Consider the following 13114-nt stretch of genomic DNA (forward strand, 5'->3'; position numbering starts at 1 on the left):
ACAAATTCCCAAACCCGACCAAACATCCATCCCACTCCCCACACCAAAAAGAATTTTTAAAGATAAAAAAAGAAAATTTAAAAACATTTTTAAAAGAACTTTGCACTGTTCTGAGTTCTCCTGGGCAGCAACAGCAGTGACAGCAACCGTCCTTATGAGGCCTGTCTGGCTCCACCCTGGGCCAGGTGGTGAGAGGCAGGGACAGGACATGCAGTCCCTCAAGCAGGGGAGTCCTCCTGGGCAGCAGAATCTAATCCTTAAGTTCTGTCTTGTTTTCGCCTCTGAGGTCATCTACTAAGGTGCCAGGTTCTGAGGCTCTGAAAAAGAGGCTGTTGTCTTGCAACTGGTAGGTACTGGTGCAGTTGCAGTGATGGCCACCAACTTGCATGGCTCTAACAGGGGATTAGGCAAATTCATTGAAGACAAGGCCACCAGTGGCTGCTAGCCAAAATGGCTCTGTGCTACCTCCAGGGTGAGAGGCAATGGGCTTCTGAAAACTAGTTGCTGGGAATTACTAGTGCAGAGAATGGGTTGCACTCAGGTCCTCCTTGCAGGCTTCCTATAGGTGTCAGGAGCATAGCCGAGATCATAGAATCCTAGAGTTGGAAGAGACCACAAGGGCCATCCAGTCCAACCCCCTGCCAAGCAGGAAACACCATCAAGTGATGAAGAAGATGGAAGAGAAAAAGAGTCTGACTCTTTAATTAGAGCAGGAGGAAGTTGGCTCGGCCCCCTTTCTCTAAGAGTTCATTGAGTTAGTTGGAGCAGACACAGACAGCTCGGAAGACGAGGGAGGGGAAGAGATAGACGGCACAGGAGGGGTTACTAAGCAACAATCATATAGGCAGAGGACGGAGAACTCGTCTTTGGACAGTGTAGATTTGCAACAGAAGTGCAAAAGGGGAAAGGCATTTTTCTTGTTATGACACAAGTGATTTATCAGAGTGACCAACTGATATCTATGGAGCGGAGGGCTGTAGCCACGCTCTGATTTTATTGTGAATAAATGAAACGATAAAAACTGCCAGAGACTCGTTAATTCTTTTCTGGGCTTGGAAGCCTGCCTGGAAATCATTACAATAGGTATCTGGTTGACCTGTAAGAGCAGGATGGTGTTGGCTTTTGGCCTTATCTCTTCTTTCATTCTTATGTGGTCAGCATGGCATTTATGGCGTCTGAGGAACATTTGACCCTCCAGATGTTGCTAAACTGCAGCTCCCATCATGCTTGGTCCTTGGGTATGTCCTGGGGCTGATGGGAGTTGTAGCTCAGCAACATCCCTGGTGTAAGGGATCTTGTGACACCCATGAATCACAGGTAGTACCTGGGAGTCCAAATAAATGTGATGAGTAACTGGAAATTGGGCAAGTTCCCCCAAGACTTCTGGATATGAATTCAAAATATCGTATTGGTCAGCCAATGTTGGTGGGGGGATTGTGCATCCTTCAAATTTGTATTTGGCTTTGAAAGTTGCAAGTAATGTAGGCCTGCCTGCATTGTGACTTCCTATAGTGATGGGCACTGAGAGTAAAGGAGGAATTCTTCCCTCATATTGCTTTATAATGAAGCTGCCAAAGTGATGCTAAAGGGGGAAATGCAGCTGGCTGCATAAGGACTTGTACTCAAGGTATATGTTGGTTTTGCTATTTTTTAAAACAAAATTTGGAGGTCAATCATCTAGGAAGGCTTTCCCCTGTGTACTTGCACCTGTTGCCAGGTGCCCCCACTCCCCAGTAGCTGCTGCTTCTGGTTTCCACCATGGATCTTGCTGCTCTTCTGCCTGGAAGCATCATTACCTGAGTGAGGTGGCTCAGCAGACAATGAGCCAACTCCTAGGGGTCAAGGGGGCTTCACTCCTCCCATAAAATATTTGAGGGGGCTGCTCCTCCAGTTGATGGGCATTGCCTTTCAAATGGTGTGCATGCACCATATCACATGATCGATCATGTAGGGTGGGGCTTACCTCCCATTTTATTCATGTTGGCCTCCCTGTGCACTGGCCAAAAGCAACCTGAGAAGCCTGTGCAAGAGACATGAGAGGAGAAGATATCAGCAAGTGCCATAAAAATAGCTTTACAATGAAGAACTGCTGTAACATAGTCAAAACAAAATAAAAAATAAAAACAATTCCTTCCAGTAGCACCTTAGAGACCAACTAAGTTTGTTCTTGGTATGAGCTTTCATGTGCATGCACACTTCTTCAGATACCTACCTGTATCTTCTTCGGCTACCTACCTGTTGCTGTAACAGACCCATACATTTCAGGTGGAAAAAACTCAGCCATTCTGTTGCAAGATCATGCTGCTTTTTGCTGTCTTTCGTGTGATGTCATTTATTTGTTTATGCCGTTTATATACCACTTAACCATTAGCATTTCTAAGCAATGTGCATAAAAATAAACCATACAGAAAATAAAGCAATAGGGAGACATAATAATAATAATGGGTGGCTCCCAACATAATATTAAAAACATGATAAAACATCAAACATTAAAAACTTCCCTAAACAGGGCTGCCTTCCGATGGAACACTACCTTTCTTCTGGAATAAGAAAGTCCTTGCCATGCTCCTGAAGTTCTGCAAGGAGAGTGTCTATCTAATCCCAATCAAGAGACAGGTCCATGCCTGGGCCCACAACCCTGCATGCACAGCTTCTAGTTGGAGGACCACCAACAGAGACGCTCTCAAAGATCTCAGCAATTGGGCAGGGATAGAAAGGCTCAGGTGGTACTAGCATGGAGCCAGGTTTCTGACCTGGTACCACATGGGCAGATAGTTGTCTGTCCCTATCAACCATTTAGATGCAGCACAAGGGTAGTCCCACATAAAGTGCATTGCAGTAATCAAGTCTTGAAATGCTGTGGCCATCCTAAAAAGATTAAAAGATAACACAAAATTTAATCTTCATTACTAAGTGGTCCACATCCAAGGAACTGAAAATAAGCCAGGTGTTTTGGCCTTACAGTATTGTATAGGTAAAGGTAAAGGGACCCCTGACCATCAGGTCCAGCCGTGTCCGACTCTGGGGTTGCGGCGCTCATCTCGCTCTATAGGCCAAGGGAGCCGGCGTTTGTCCGCAGACAGCTTCCGGGTCATGTGGCCAGCATGACAAAGCTGCTTCTGGCGAACCAGAGCAGCGCACGGAAACGCCGTTTACCTTCCCGCCGGAGCGGTCCCTATTTATCTACTTACACTTTGACGTGCTTTGGAACTGCTAGGTGGGCAGGAGCTGGGACCGAGCAATGGGAGCTCACCCCGCCGCAAGGATTCGAACCGCCGACCTTCTGATCGGCTAGCCCTAGGTTCTGTGGTTTAACCCACAGTGCCACCTAGGTCCCTACAGTATTGTATACATTGCAGCTTTTACCCTTGTGGGGAACAGAAAGGGGAAAGATGATAACCAATGTTCTCTAATGTACTGCATTCTGATTCTGTGTTTTCTAGATCAGTAGCTGAAGCCACTGAAGTCGATCTCAACATGAGGGTCGGCCTGCACACAGGAAGAGTGCTTTGTGGTGTCCTGGGCCTTCGCAAATGGCAGTATGATGTTTGGTCAAATGATGTGACTCTGGCTAATGTAATGGAGGCTGGAGGCTTGCCTGGGTAAGTCTCAGCCTGACGTTCTGCCACCCACCCAGTGGTGTCATGTGGGGAGGGCCAGAGGGGCAGGTGCCCTGAGAGGGTGCATTTTTTTGGGTGGGCGCATTTTGCTCCTCACTGCCCTGCCAGCCCTGCTCCACTGTGCCCTTGGTGGGCACAACAAACATGTGCCCAAGGAGCGCACTCACGCTGCCCTGCCAGCCCCACACCGTTCTGCGATGCTGCAGGGCTGTGTGAAGAGAACAATAATGACTCATGCCTCCTGCATCCTCTTCACGCAGCCTTGCAAAACAGCATGGACTTGGCAGGGCAGTGTGGGTGTGCCCTTTGGGCAGGTGTGCAGCGCAGCTCTGCTGGGTGGCAGGGAGTCACTCCAGCAGCGCCAGTGGTATGCACCCCAGGCACCAGTGGCACATGCTAAAGGGTATTCGGGGGCCCAGTGAAGAGTGGTGAATTTTTGCAGGAAAAGCTTGTGGCATCTGCAAATGTCAGAGGGGTGGCCCCATTGCCAGCACCATGTCAAGACTCCATCCCACTCAGTGGGTTAATGTGCCACCAACTCTGTTGAAAGGACATACATTGCAAACATTTATCAATTTGGTGCTAGGACCAAACTGGGTGAGACAATCTTTTTGGGAATATCCAAGATTTCCCCACCCAAACCTGTTGAGGATTTGGATTGGGGTTTAGCAAACACCCTTCTTCACGCTCAGTGTGTGTGTGAGTGTGTGTGTGTGTGTGTACATGTATACATAGGCTAGAAAAAAATGGTGACCTAGCAGAAGCTTTTATGTACCCCAGAGTAAGTAAGCCTATGTTGTTTCAAGGCACTGACAACTTGTTTTTTTACGCCTTCTCCCACCTAATCTCTAGGAAAGTGCATATTACAAAGACCACCTTAGAGTGCCTGAATGGGGACTACGAGGTAGAACCAGGCTATGGCCATGAAAGGAACAGTTTTTTGAAGAAGCATAATATTGAGACCTTTTTCATTGTGCCATCTCACCGGAGAAAGGTATGTCTTTCATTCTGGCTGCTAACTGCATAGGCTTTGTGGTCTGATTCTTCTATGGTGTTGTGACATCATAAACAATTCATGTGCATTTTCATCTATGAGCTGAACTTCTATTTGAATTGAACAGGAAACGCTGAGCTAAAACACTCCATGTCAGATACCTGTAGATGGTCAATCTCTTTCACTGTGAACATTGTGCACACTTAGAGATCTGGAGCATTTGAACAAAAAAGTATTCAATCTAAAATAAAATGGCATGGAATTTGTGTGGTTATTGAGTGAGTGGGAGTATATATTGTATTTTATTTGTTTGATTTCTTTGTGAACCATTTTGTGATCTTTTCTGATGAAAAGCGGTATATAAATACTTGAAATAAATAAAAAATAAGCACGATGCCAGTGACTAACATTCATCCACAATTTTCCTATTTTTATTAGACTAATATTTTACAGAACACTTTACCTGAAAGTTCTCTTGTGCAAACCACACAGAAATCATTCATTGTGCCCTTAAAGGTTGATTTCATATCTTTACAGACTGAGAGAAGTGAAGTTACAGGGAACCAGGCAGTGGGCCTTCCCATCAGATGTCAAGGAGATAAATAAATATACAACTTTTAGAAGACATCTGAAGGCAGCCCTGTATAGGGAAATTTTTAATGTTTGATGTTTTATTGTGTTCTTATATCTGTTGGAAGCCACCTAGAGTGGCTGAGGCAACCCAATCAGATGTATGGGGTACAAATAATAAAACTATTATAATTATTAGCATCATAATCATAATCATTATTTTTACATTTCAGCATGTGAGCATGTTGTCTTTTCAAGTCTTTCTGATGTTTGTAAGGATAGAGAACATAAAACATCACATTTAAAATGATGTTTCATCTGCAGCGATTGTGTACAATGGGTTTACTTATAAGAAAGGAATTGGGCAGACTGGCTGTTTGTATTGCAAGGTTTGGGCATAAATATTTGTGTTTGGACAACTGACCTTTGGGGTGATGAGTGTTCTGATAGCTGCACCTGGGTGGAGGAGCTTCCTTTCATGCTCTGTAAGCAATGCCTGCCTGGCTGGGGTTGCCCTGTCTTTCAGCTGGATGTTGCTTTACAATGCTATTTGTCATATCTTTAGCTATCTAATGGTTTGGAAAGCTTTTAGAGGTGTGTGTAAATTCTGCTTTGATGATAAGAAAAGATGGGGTAAACACATATTACAGGGCTGTAGCTACTTGGCGGGGGGGGGGGCTAGCTAGGTTTTTTTGCCCTGGGTGAAGCCTACGGGGGCACCACTGAGGCTCCCAGCCTGTGTGCAATTGCGCAGTTGTGTGTGGGGGGGGGGGGTACCAAACTGGGTCTTTGACCCGGGTGAAATAAAGCCCAGTTTCACCCCTGGCCCCCAAAAGGCAGTCAAGTATGTGCTATGTGAGCCTCTCTCATTTATCTGGCTGCTAAGTGACACCTTTTCATAGGAAAATACTGTGTGGGAGGGGGAACACAAAGCTCCCCTGTGGTTGAGGACAAAGCTACCTTAATTTGAGGGATGTGTGTTCTCAGATGCAAACGCCACCCCTGTATGTGGAAGTGGAAGGGTTAGGAAACCTGGGTTCAGCATCACATTCAACCAAATAGTCAAGGCCCTCCCAGGACCAGCACAACTTGCTAATGTCCTGGCTGCCATACAAAGGGTATTTCTCCCCCAAACCATCTGAGACAGCACAGTGTAATTCTTTTTGCAAACATAACGAAGGCCCAAGAGAGCCTTTCAATGTATATTGCTGGGCTTAGATGCTTGGTGCAGCACTGCCGTTTTTCAAACTGGGACGATGCTGGGCGATTGTAGAACAGCCTATTTGCAAAGACAGCTCACATTCAAATATGAATTAGAGGAAGTTCTGGCTGCTGAAGCAGCAGCAGAAATTGCCCCCAAAATGCATTTGATATATTTGATTCCCCTACCTGAAATGGCATAGTGCAACTCACAGATACTCACATTGAGTTGCTGAACATGTACTTTCTTTCTGAACCAAGTTTGTTATTGTGGTTAGGGATGTCAGAAAATTCTGAAGAAAATGGAAACAGGAAATTGCCCATGGAAATTGCCAGTGTCTGCTTATTTGTCCCATGTCTGGAACAGAAATAAATCTAGTAATTCCCCCATCCTATTTGCATAATTTCCTTTGCATCAAAATGGATGGGATAGAATAACACAATGGAAATGTAACTTATGCAACGTACATAATGAATTGTGTAAGTTACATTATTTTTCCAAAGCAGAGAGTGTGTCAAATAATATAGCTTTGGGTGATATATGAACTTCGGTGGAATAAAACAGTGCTACATGTGTCAAATACAGGCAGAATGAAAAATGACGTCTTCTTGAATCCCTAATGGCGGTACTGATAACTAGTCTAATTTCCTTGTCTTCCCAGTACTAGAGCTTAATTGAGAAGCGCATCCCTTGAGAAAGATCAGAGTTGTACTTCTGAAATTCCAGCCTTTTTTGGCAAGCACATTTGCAATTTCAGATACTATATGGCTGGCTGTAAGCTTTATTCATGGGGACGTACAATTCTAATATTGGCTATTTGAGGTTTTGCATTGCATAGCTGTCCATAATTAATAACAACAACAACTACTACTACTACTTGTAATGCCAATAAAGGCATTTGTATTGTATAGTATTGCAATAATAATAATTTTATTATTTATACCCCACCCATCTGGCTGGGTTTATGTATAAACTGCTGTAGGGCAGACAACACAGTTTTTGTAGGTTTCAGTGGAGATAGACAGAGGCCTTGTTTTAATTTTGCCATGTATTTTTATGTTATTCACTTTTGATACTATCTTATATCAAGGCCTGTAAATAATTGCTCTCCTGATTAATTACAGAAAGTAGGAATCACCTTCAAGTGGTCAGACAGAGGAGCTTTTCAAAAATTGCTTCCAATTTTCTTTTAGGCTACATATGACTAGCTGACACAGATTTGCCTAAGCCAGTGGTGGCCAAATGTGGCCATCCAGATGTTTTAGGACTACAATTCCCATCATCCCTGACCACTGGTTCTGTTAGCTAGGGATGGTGGGAGATGCAGTCTCAAAACATCTGGAGGGTTGGGTTTGGCCACGATTGGCCCAAGCAGATGGGCCTATACAAAGCTGTGTTCGGGCTAGTAATTCTTGACTGTTATTGTTGGGGTCTCAGAGATAAGAGGCAAATGACAAAAGCAGAAGAGATTTCAAGAATAAGGGAGCCACAAGAAACCCATGGAAAGAAGGAAGACAAAGGGACTGAATGGTGTTGGGACTGAAGGAAATAGCTTAGGATGGACCATGAGAAGACACCACCAAGCCCTATGTTTGTTATGCACGAGTCAAAGGGCTGATGATCTGTGCATGTGCTTCTTCCTATTTCTGAGGAATGCACACCCCACCCAGAGAGGAGCTGCTGCTATCATCTATCATCACTGCATAAAAGCAAAGGGCAGCCTCTCCATTATTGTGTCAGCAACTGATTTATTGAAGTGACAGGTGTTCCTTTGCAGCTTGGCTAACAGCATTTGAAATATACTCGGAGTCAAGTGTGGATTTCATGCTCTTTATTCAGCTCATTGTAGTGAGGAATGCAGTTTCCCCAAAACGTCTGCTTTATATACACTATTTACACAATGGTCCCCACGTGATTGGCTAATTCTGGGATACTCCTGTATGCTAATCGGGTTGCGGATTCACTTCCACCTGGAGCTGGATTGGGTGGCTCCTGCAGACCAATCAGACTGCTGCATTCTGGATCCTATTGTTCTAGGACGAATCAGACTGCTGCATTTTGGATCCTATTCACTCAGTACATAACACCCCTCCCCTCTAAGTTCCAGTCCTGCCTGGGAGGTTGCATTCATACTCCTCAAGGTACGCCGGCCGCCTACGTATGCGTTGCGGCTTGGGGTGTTCCCTGGTCAGGGGTTCGGGTTCTGGCTCATGTTCGGAGGCTGCTGGCTGTGATGGGGCCATTTGGTCTGGCACAACCGGCTCGCTCAGTCGTGGCTCTGGTTCCAGTGCCCTTTCGGCCTTGCAGATCCTCTCAGTATTTACGGATTCCGACCATGCGCTCTGCTTGGCCATTGGCAGCAGGGGGGAATCCTAGTAAGCTCACGTAGGGGCCCTTGACCACAAGCAAGTCCAGTTGCTGTGTCCACCCTCAATATTGCACCCTGAAGATCCCCACCCCCATTTTGGGGGCCTTACGTTTCTGGAAGTCCCAGAGGGTGAATGGGGCTGGCCTGAGTTTGGGACCCCCACTAGGGCACAGTTTCCTTAATGTCCGTGCCGAGATTATGGATAGAGTTGAACCCGTGTCAAGCTCCATGTGGCACGGGGTCCCCTCTATCTGTACCTCTACATAAATTTTCTCTATGTTGGGGTGGGGCAACTGGTATACCTGGCAGTCTGTGATCTCCATCGAGTTGCCTTGGTATGCTGGGCCTGGGGCTCTTGGGTCGGTCATCTGATGCCTGTCGTCGGGTGGGTCAAGTCTGACACACCCGGGCGATGTGACCTGATTTTCTGCACTGCCTGCACTCTGCGTTGTGGAAACGGCAGGTCCTCCTCTTGTGACTCTCCCCACAGCTTGCGCAATTCCCTCCTTCTGGTCAAGGCAGCTGTGGTGTGTGCACTTCTTGAGTGCGCCGCTGTACTCTGTGCACCTCCTCCCTGTCGGATCCTGAGTCATTGGGTGAGGTCCTCGTGGTGGACCCTTGGTTGGGATGGCAAACTTGGCCGTGCCTCTTGCGTCGACCTCTCAGCAGCTTCGGTTGCCAAGGCCTCCTCCAGAGCGACCTGGAACGTTAGGTCCTTCTTGGCGTAGAGGCGTCGTTGCAGCTTCTCGTCCCTCAGGCCACCAACGAGGCGGTCACGCAGCATGTGCTCCAACTCTGAGAAGTTGCAGAACCGAGCGGCTTGGCAGAGGGAGGTCACAAACCCAATTATGGTTTCTCCAGGGGCTTGCCGCTTTGTGTAGAAGGCATTTCGACGAGCCACCACTGAGGGCTGTGGCGAGAAGTGCCCCTTTAGCATTATTGTATGGTAGGGAACGGTAGCGATGTCTTCAGGTGCAAGGAGAGCCTGGGCGATTTCGAACGTCTCCCCTCCACAGACATTGAAGAATATTACGTTGGTGACCCCTTTAGCTTCTAGGAGGAAGGTGAAACAGGAGGCGTACCCTTCCCAGTCTCCTGATGCTGGGTTGAACGACAAGAAATAGCTGTTGGTTGCCATTCCGAATTCCTTGTGTCCCGGAGCTGAAGCCTGGATACACGGTGCGAGGCAGCGATGCTGCGGTGCTGCGTGTGTCAGTCAGCTCAGCGGGATCCCACCTTCGTTGCCATTGAAATATACTTGGAGTCAAGTGTGGATTTCATGCTCTTTATTCAGCTCATTGTAGCAAGTAATGCAGTTCCCCCAAAATGTCTGCTTTATATACACTACACAATGGGCCCCACGTGATTGGCTAATTCCGGGATACTCCTGTATGCCAATTGGGTTGCGGATTCATTTCCGCCTGGAGCTGGATTGGGTGGCTCCTGTGGACCAATCAGACTGCTGCATTCTGAATCCTATTGTTCTAGGACCAATCAGACTGCTGCATTTTGGATCCTATTCACTCAGTACGTAACAGCATTAGATCTCTGGAATGCATCAATGGAGTGTCTGGGAAACTGGCAAGGTAGGATGCTGCCTGAATTCTACTGGCTTTTCCACTGGCTTTTCCACTGAGCCTTAGATCAGTCATTGTGTCACTTAGCAGTGCATTTCGGTGCACCAAGACTTTTCATAGTTATTTTTCACTTGTGGACTGATTTCCAAACTTCCTTAGTTTTTCTATGTAATCTGTTTTAATTATTCTTCTACCTCATCATATCACGAGAGGTGGGAGACTGAACTGTTCTTCCTATTTTCCCATGAGCCTCTAAATGTTGAAATGTGGCCAAATCACTGTCTTCTCAGTGCATTGTTCTTTTTGATATTAACATGAACTGGCTTCAGCAAGACAGCAAGAATGAAACTCAATGTTAGCAGCAACAGATGGCCGGGAATGTGTTCCATTTCCAGGCCCCACAATTGCTTTAAAGGAGGATTATATGTAACACCCCATTTTCTTGTAATCTGCTCTGACAACAAGCTCCTTCATCAAGGCATGCTCATTAAATCTAGAGTGAACACAATAATGTATAAAGGCTTTTTCATGTACCATTTACACTTTTAAATGAGGACAGATTCTAAAATATTCACCACTTTTAAATATTTTATTTGAGGCCTGTTGGTGCTGAACCTGGTGCTGAACTTGGACTATGATGGCTGAGGCCGATGGGAACTGAGCCCCCAAACATCTACAGGACCTCAGAATGGGAGAGGCTGGTTTTGGATCTGGGCGTTCTCATCATTCATGAGTATAGTCCTTAAATGAAGAAATGCACACCCTCCGCTCCACTCTAGGTGCACTCTTAAGTTAATCACGGATTCAGACTAGACTAAATCCAAGGACAGGAGGCAAAGTTGCGAAGCATGGTTTCCCATAGGAATGCATTGAAATTTAATTAATGCGTTCCTATGGGCAAAAAAAGGTCGGGGCCTATTGCCGGCAGAAGCAGCAGCAGCAGCAGCGACTCCCAGCTCCGCCTCTACCAGGCTGCCCAGTACTGTTGGCTTGACCAGGCTCGAGCTGTGCCTGAGGGGAGGCAGCAGGAGGAGTGTTGTTGTCGGGCAGGCTGCTCTCCCCACTCTCCCACTGCCACCGCCACCGCTCTCCTCCCAGCGGGGTTCAGGCTCCCACGCTTCTTCTTACAGTGGTACTGCGCAGGACGAATGCCTCGCGGACAAATGCCTCGCGGAATGAAACGCCTTTGTTTTGTGAGTCACGGCCATAGAAAATTACGTCTTGCGAGTCACCTAAAAAATCGCAAAACCCTTTCGTCTAGCGAGTTTTTCGTTGTGTGAGGCATTTGTCTTGCAAGGTACCACTGTACTGTAATACCAACTTAAATAAAGTGGCTTCTCATCTTGATCACAAACACGTAACATCAGGTGCCATGATGACACTAGGCTGCGCTTCGAAACACCTCTCTCTCTCTTTGCTGTGTCCACAGAAGGACCCCTCTTGCTTTAATGGAGTTATTTCTTTGCACAGGAACCTGTCTATGGAGAAGAGTTATAAGTTGGTGGGAGATCGCATTTATCTGACCATATACCGTATATGCCACCTTTCTGTGATAAAACCAAGCTCAGGGCAGCTTCTAGTAACAAATTTAACCACATCAAAATTAACCGAAAATTTAAACAATAAAAGAATTGTAGAAGAAAACTCCACAATCACAACTGTATAAACAGCAGCAGGCTAATATATGCAGCCTTTTTGTATGGACAAAGATTTGTGTGAAGGTACAAACCAAGGCATTCCCAGTTAGAGGGTGATGGGGAACAGGACTGGGCAAGATCTCAGCTTGAGTCCTTGGAGAGCTTCTGCTACTTAGAACTGGCAGTGCTGCTCTAAATGAACCAGTTCCCCTGACTGACCTTGGTAGGTTCGTCAGAAAGTGCTTATAGGAAGTGGATATTTAGTCAGCATTGTATTGGCAACTGTACCGGCAGTGAAATTTCAACAGCTGGGCCAACAAAAGACATTTTGTCACCAATGAGAGGCACCAGGGTGTGCATCAGGTTCTGTCTTGGCAGGGGTTTTGGTGCAGCCGCCCCCCCAGCAAGGTTGCCCCACCTGCCTCTCACATTTGGCCCATGAGAGGTGGGGCAGACGTGGCTTTGGCCCAAGGGGGGTGGCAGGCCTGCAGCATAGTCCAATGTTATTATCCGTCTCTTGGCAGGTTGGGATTTTTAGGGAAATACAGTTGGAAATGCAGTTGAAGTTGATTGTCAAAGAAGTGGGGGGATTTATTGCTTTTCCATTTATTGGGTGCATGTGGGGGGGGGGCTCCTGTCGATGGGCATTTTGTATTTTTATGTTGTGAACTTCCCTGTGATCTTTTATGGTTATATTTTGCTCTTTTATGAAAACCCAAGGTATGTGTCACAAATACTTGTTTTGTGTTCATTAAACCTATCCAACTTTTATTCTGATTGTAATGCATTAGCTACAGCTGCTTATATATTTAAATATTCTAAGGTATATATTTATATTATTATCCTTACAGATATTTCCTGGTCTCATTCTCTCTGACATAAAACCTGCCAAAAGAATGAAGTTCAAGACTGTATGTTATCTGTTGGTTCAACTTATGCATTGTCGTAAAATGTTCAAAGCTGAGATCCCTTTCTCCAATGTGATGACTTGTGAAGACGACGACAAGGTAGCGTATGGCAAAGCAAGGTCATTTGTTGAAATGTGTGGTATCTGCCCTCACCTCTCATTTCACTGGGGCCTTAAAAAAAAGGTACTCCTAGACAGAGCTGGGTTGCATTAAACCAGGGGTCAGTAAACTTTTTTAGC

At 46.0% G+C, this 13114-nt stretch overlaps 1 protein-coding gene across 5 annotated transcripts in view; it reads left to right on the forward strand.

The window, feature by feature from the left end:
* ADCY1 (adenylate cyclase 1) overlaps window positions 1-13114 on the forward strand; it is a 185276-nt gene that overhangs the window by 110014 nt on the left and 62148 nt on the right. For all 5 annotated transcript variants that reach the window (XR_004427643.1, XR_004427644.1, XR_004427645.1 and 2 more), the window contains exons 6-8: window positions 3444-3602; window positions 4473-4614; window positions 12819-12974. Coding sequence is in view for 2 of the 5 variants with exons in the window: in XM_033165091.1 (XP_033020982.1) it covers window positions 3444-3602; window positions 4473-4614; window positions 12819-12974 (457 nt within the window). In the remaining 3 variants the exon portion in view is untranslated. The remainder of the gene's footprint in view (window positions 1-3443; window positions 3603-4472; window positions 4615-12818; window positions 12975-13114) is intronic.

The sequence above is a fragment of the Lacerta agilis genome, chromosome 12 (genome assembly GCF_009819535.1).
Source record: "Lacerta agilis isolate rLacAgi1 chromosome 12, rLacAgi1.pri, whole genome shotgun sequence".
Taxonomy (NCBI): Eukaryota; Metazoa; Chordata; class Lepidosauria; order Squamata; family Lacertidae; genus Lacerta; species Lacerta agilis.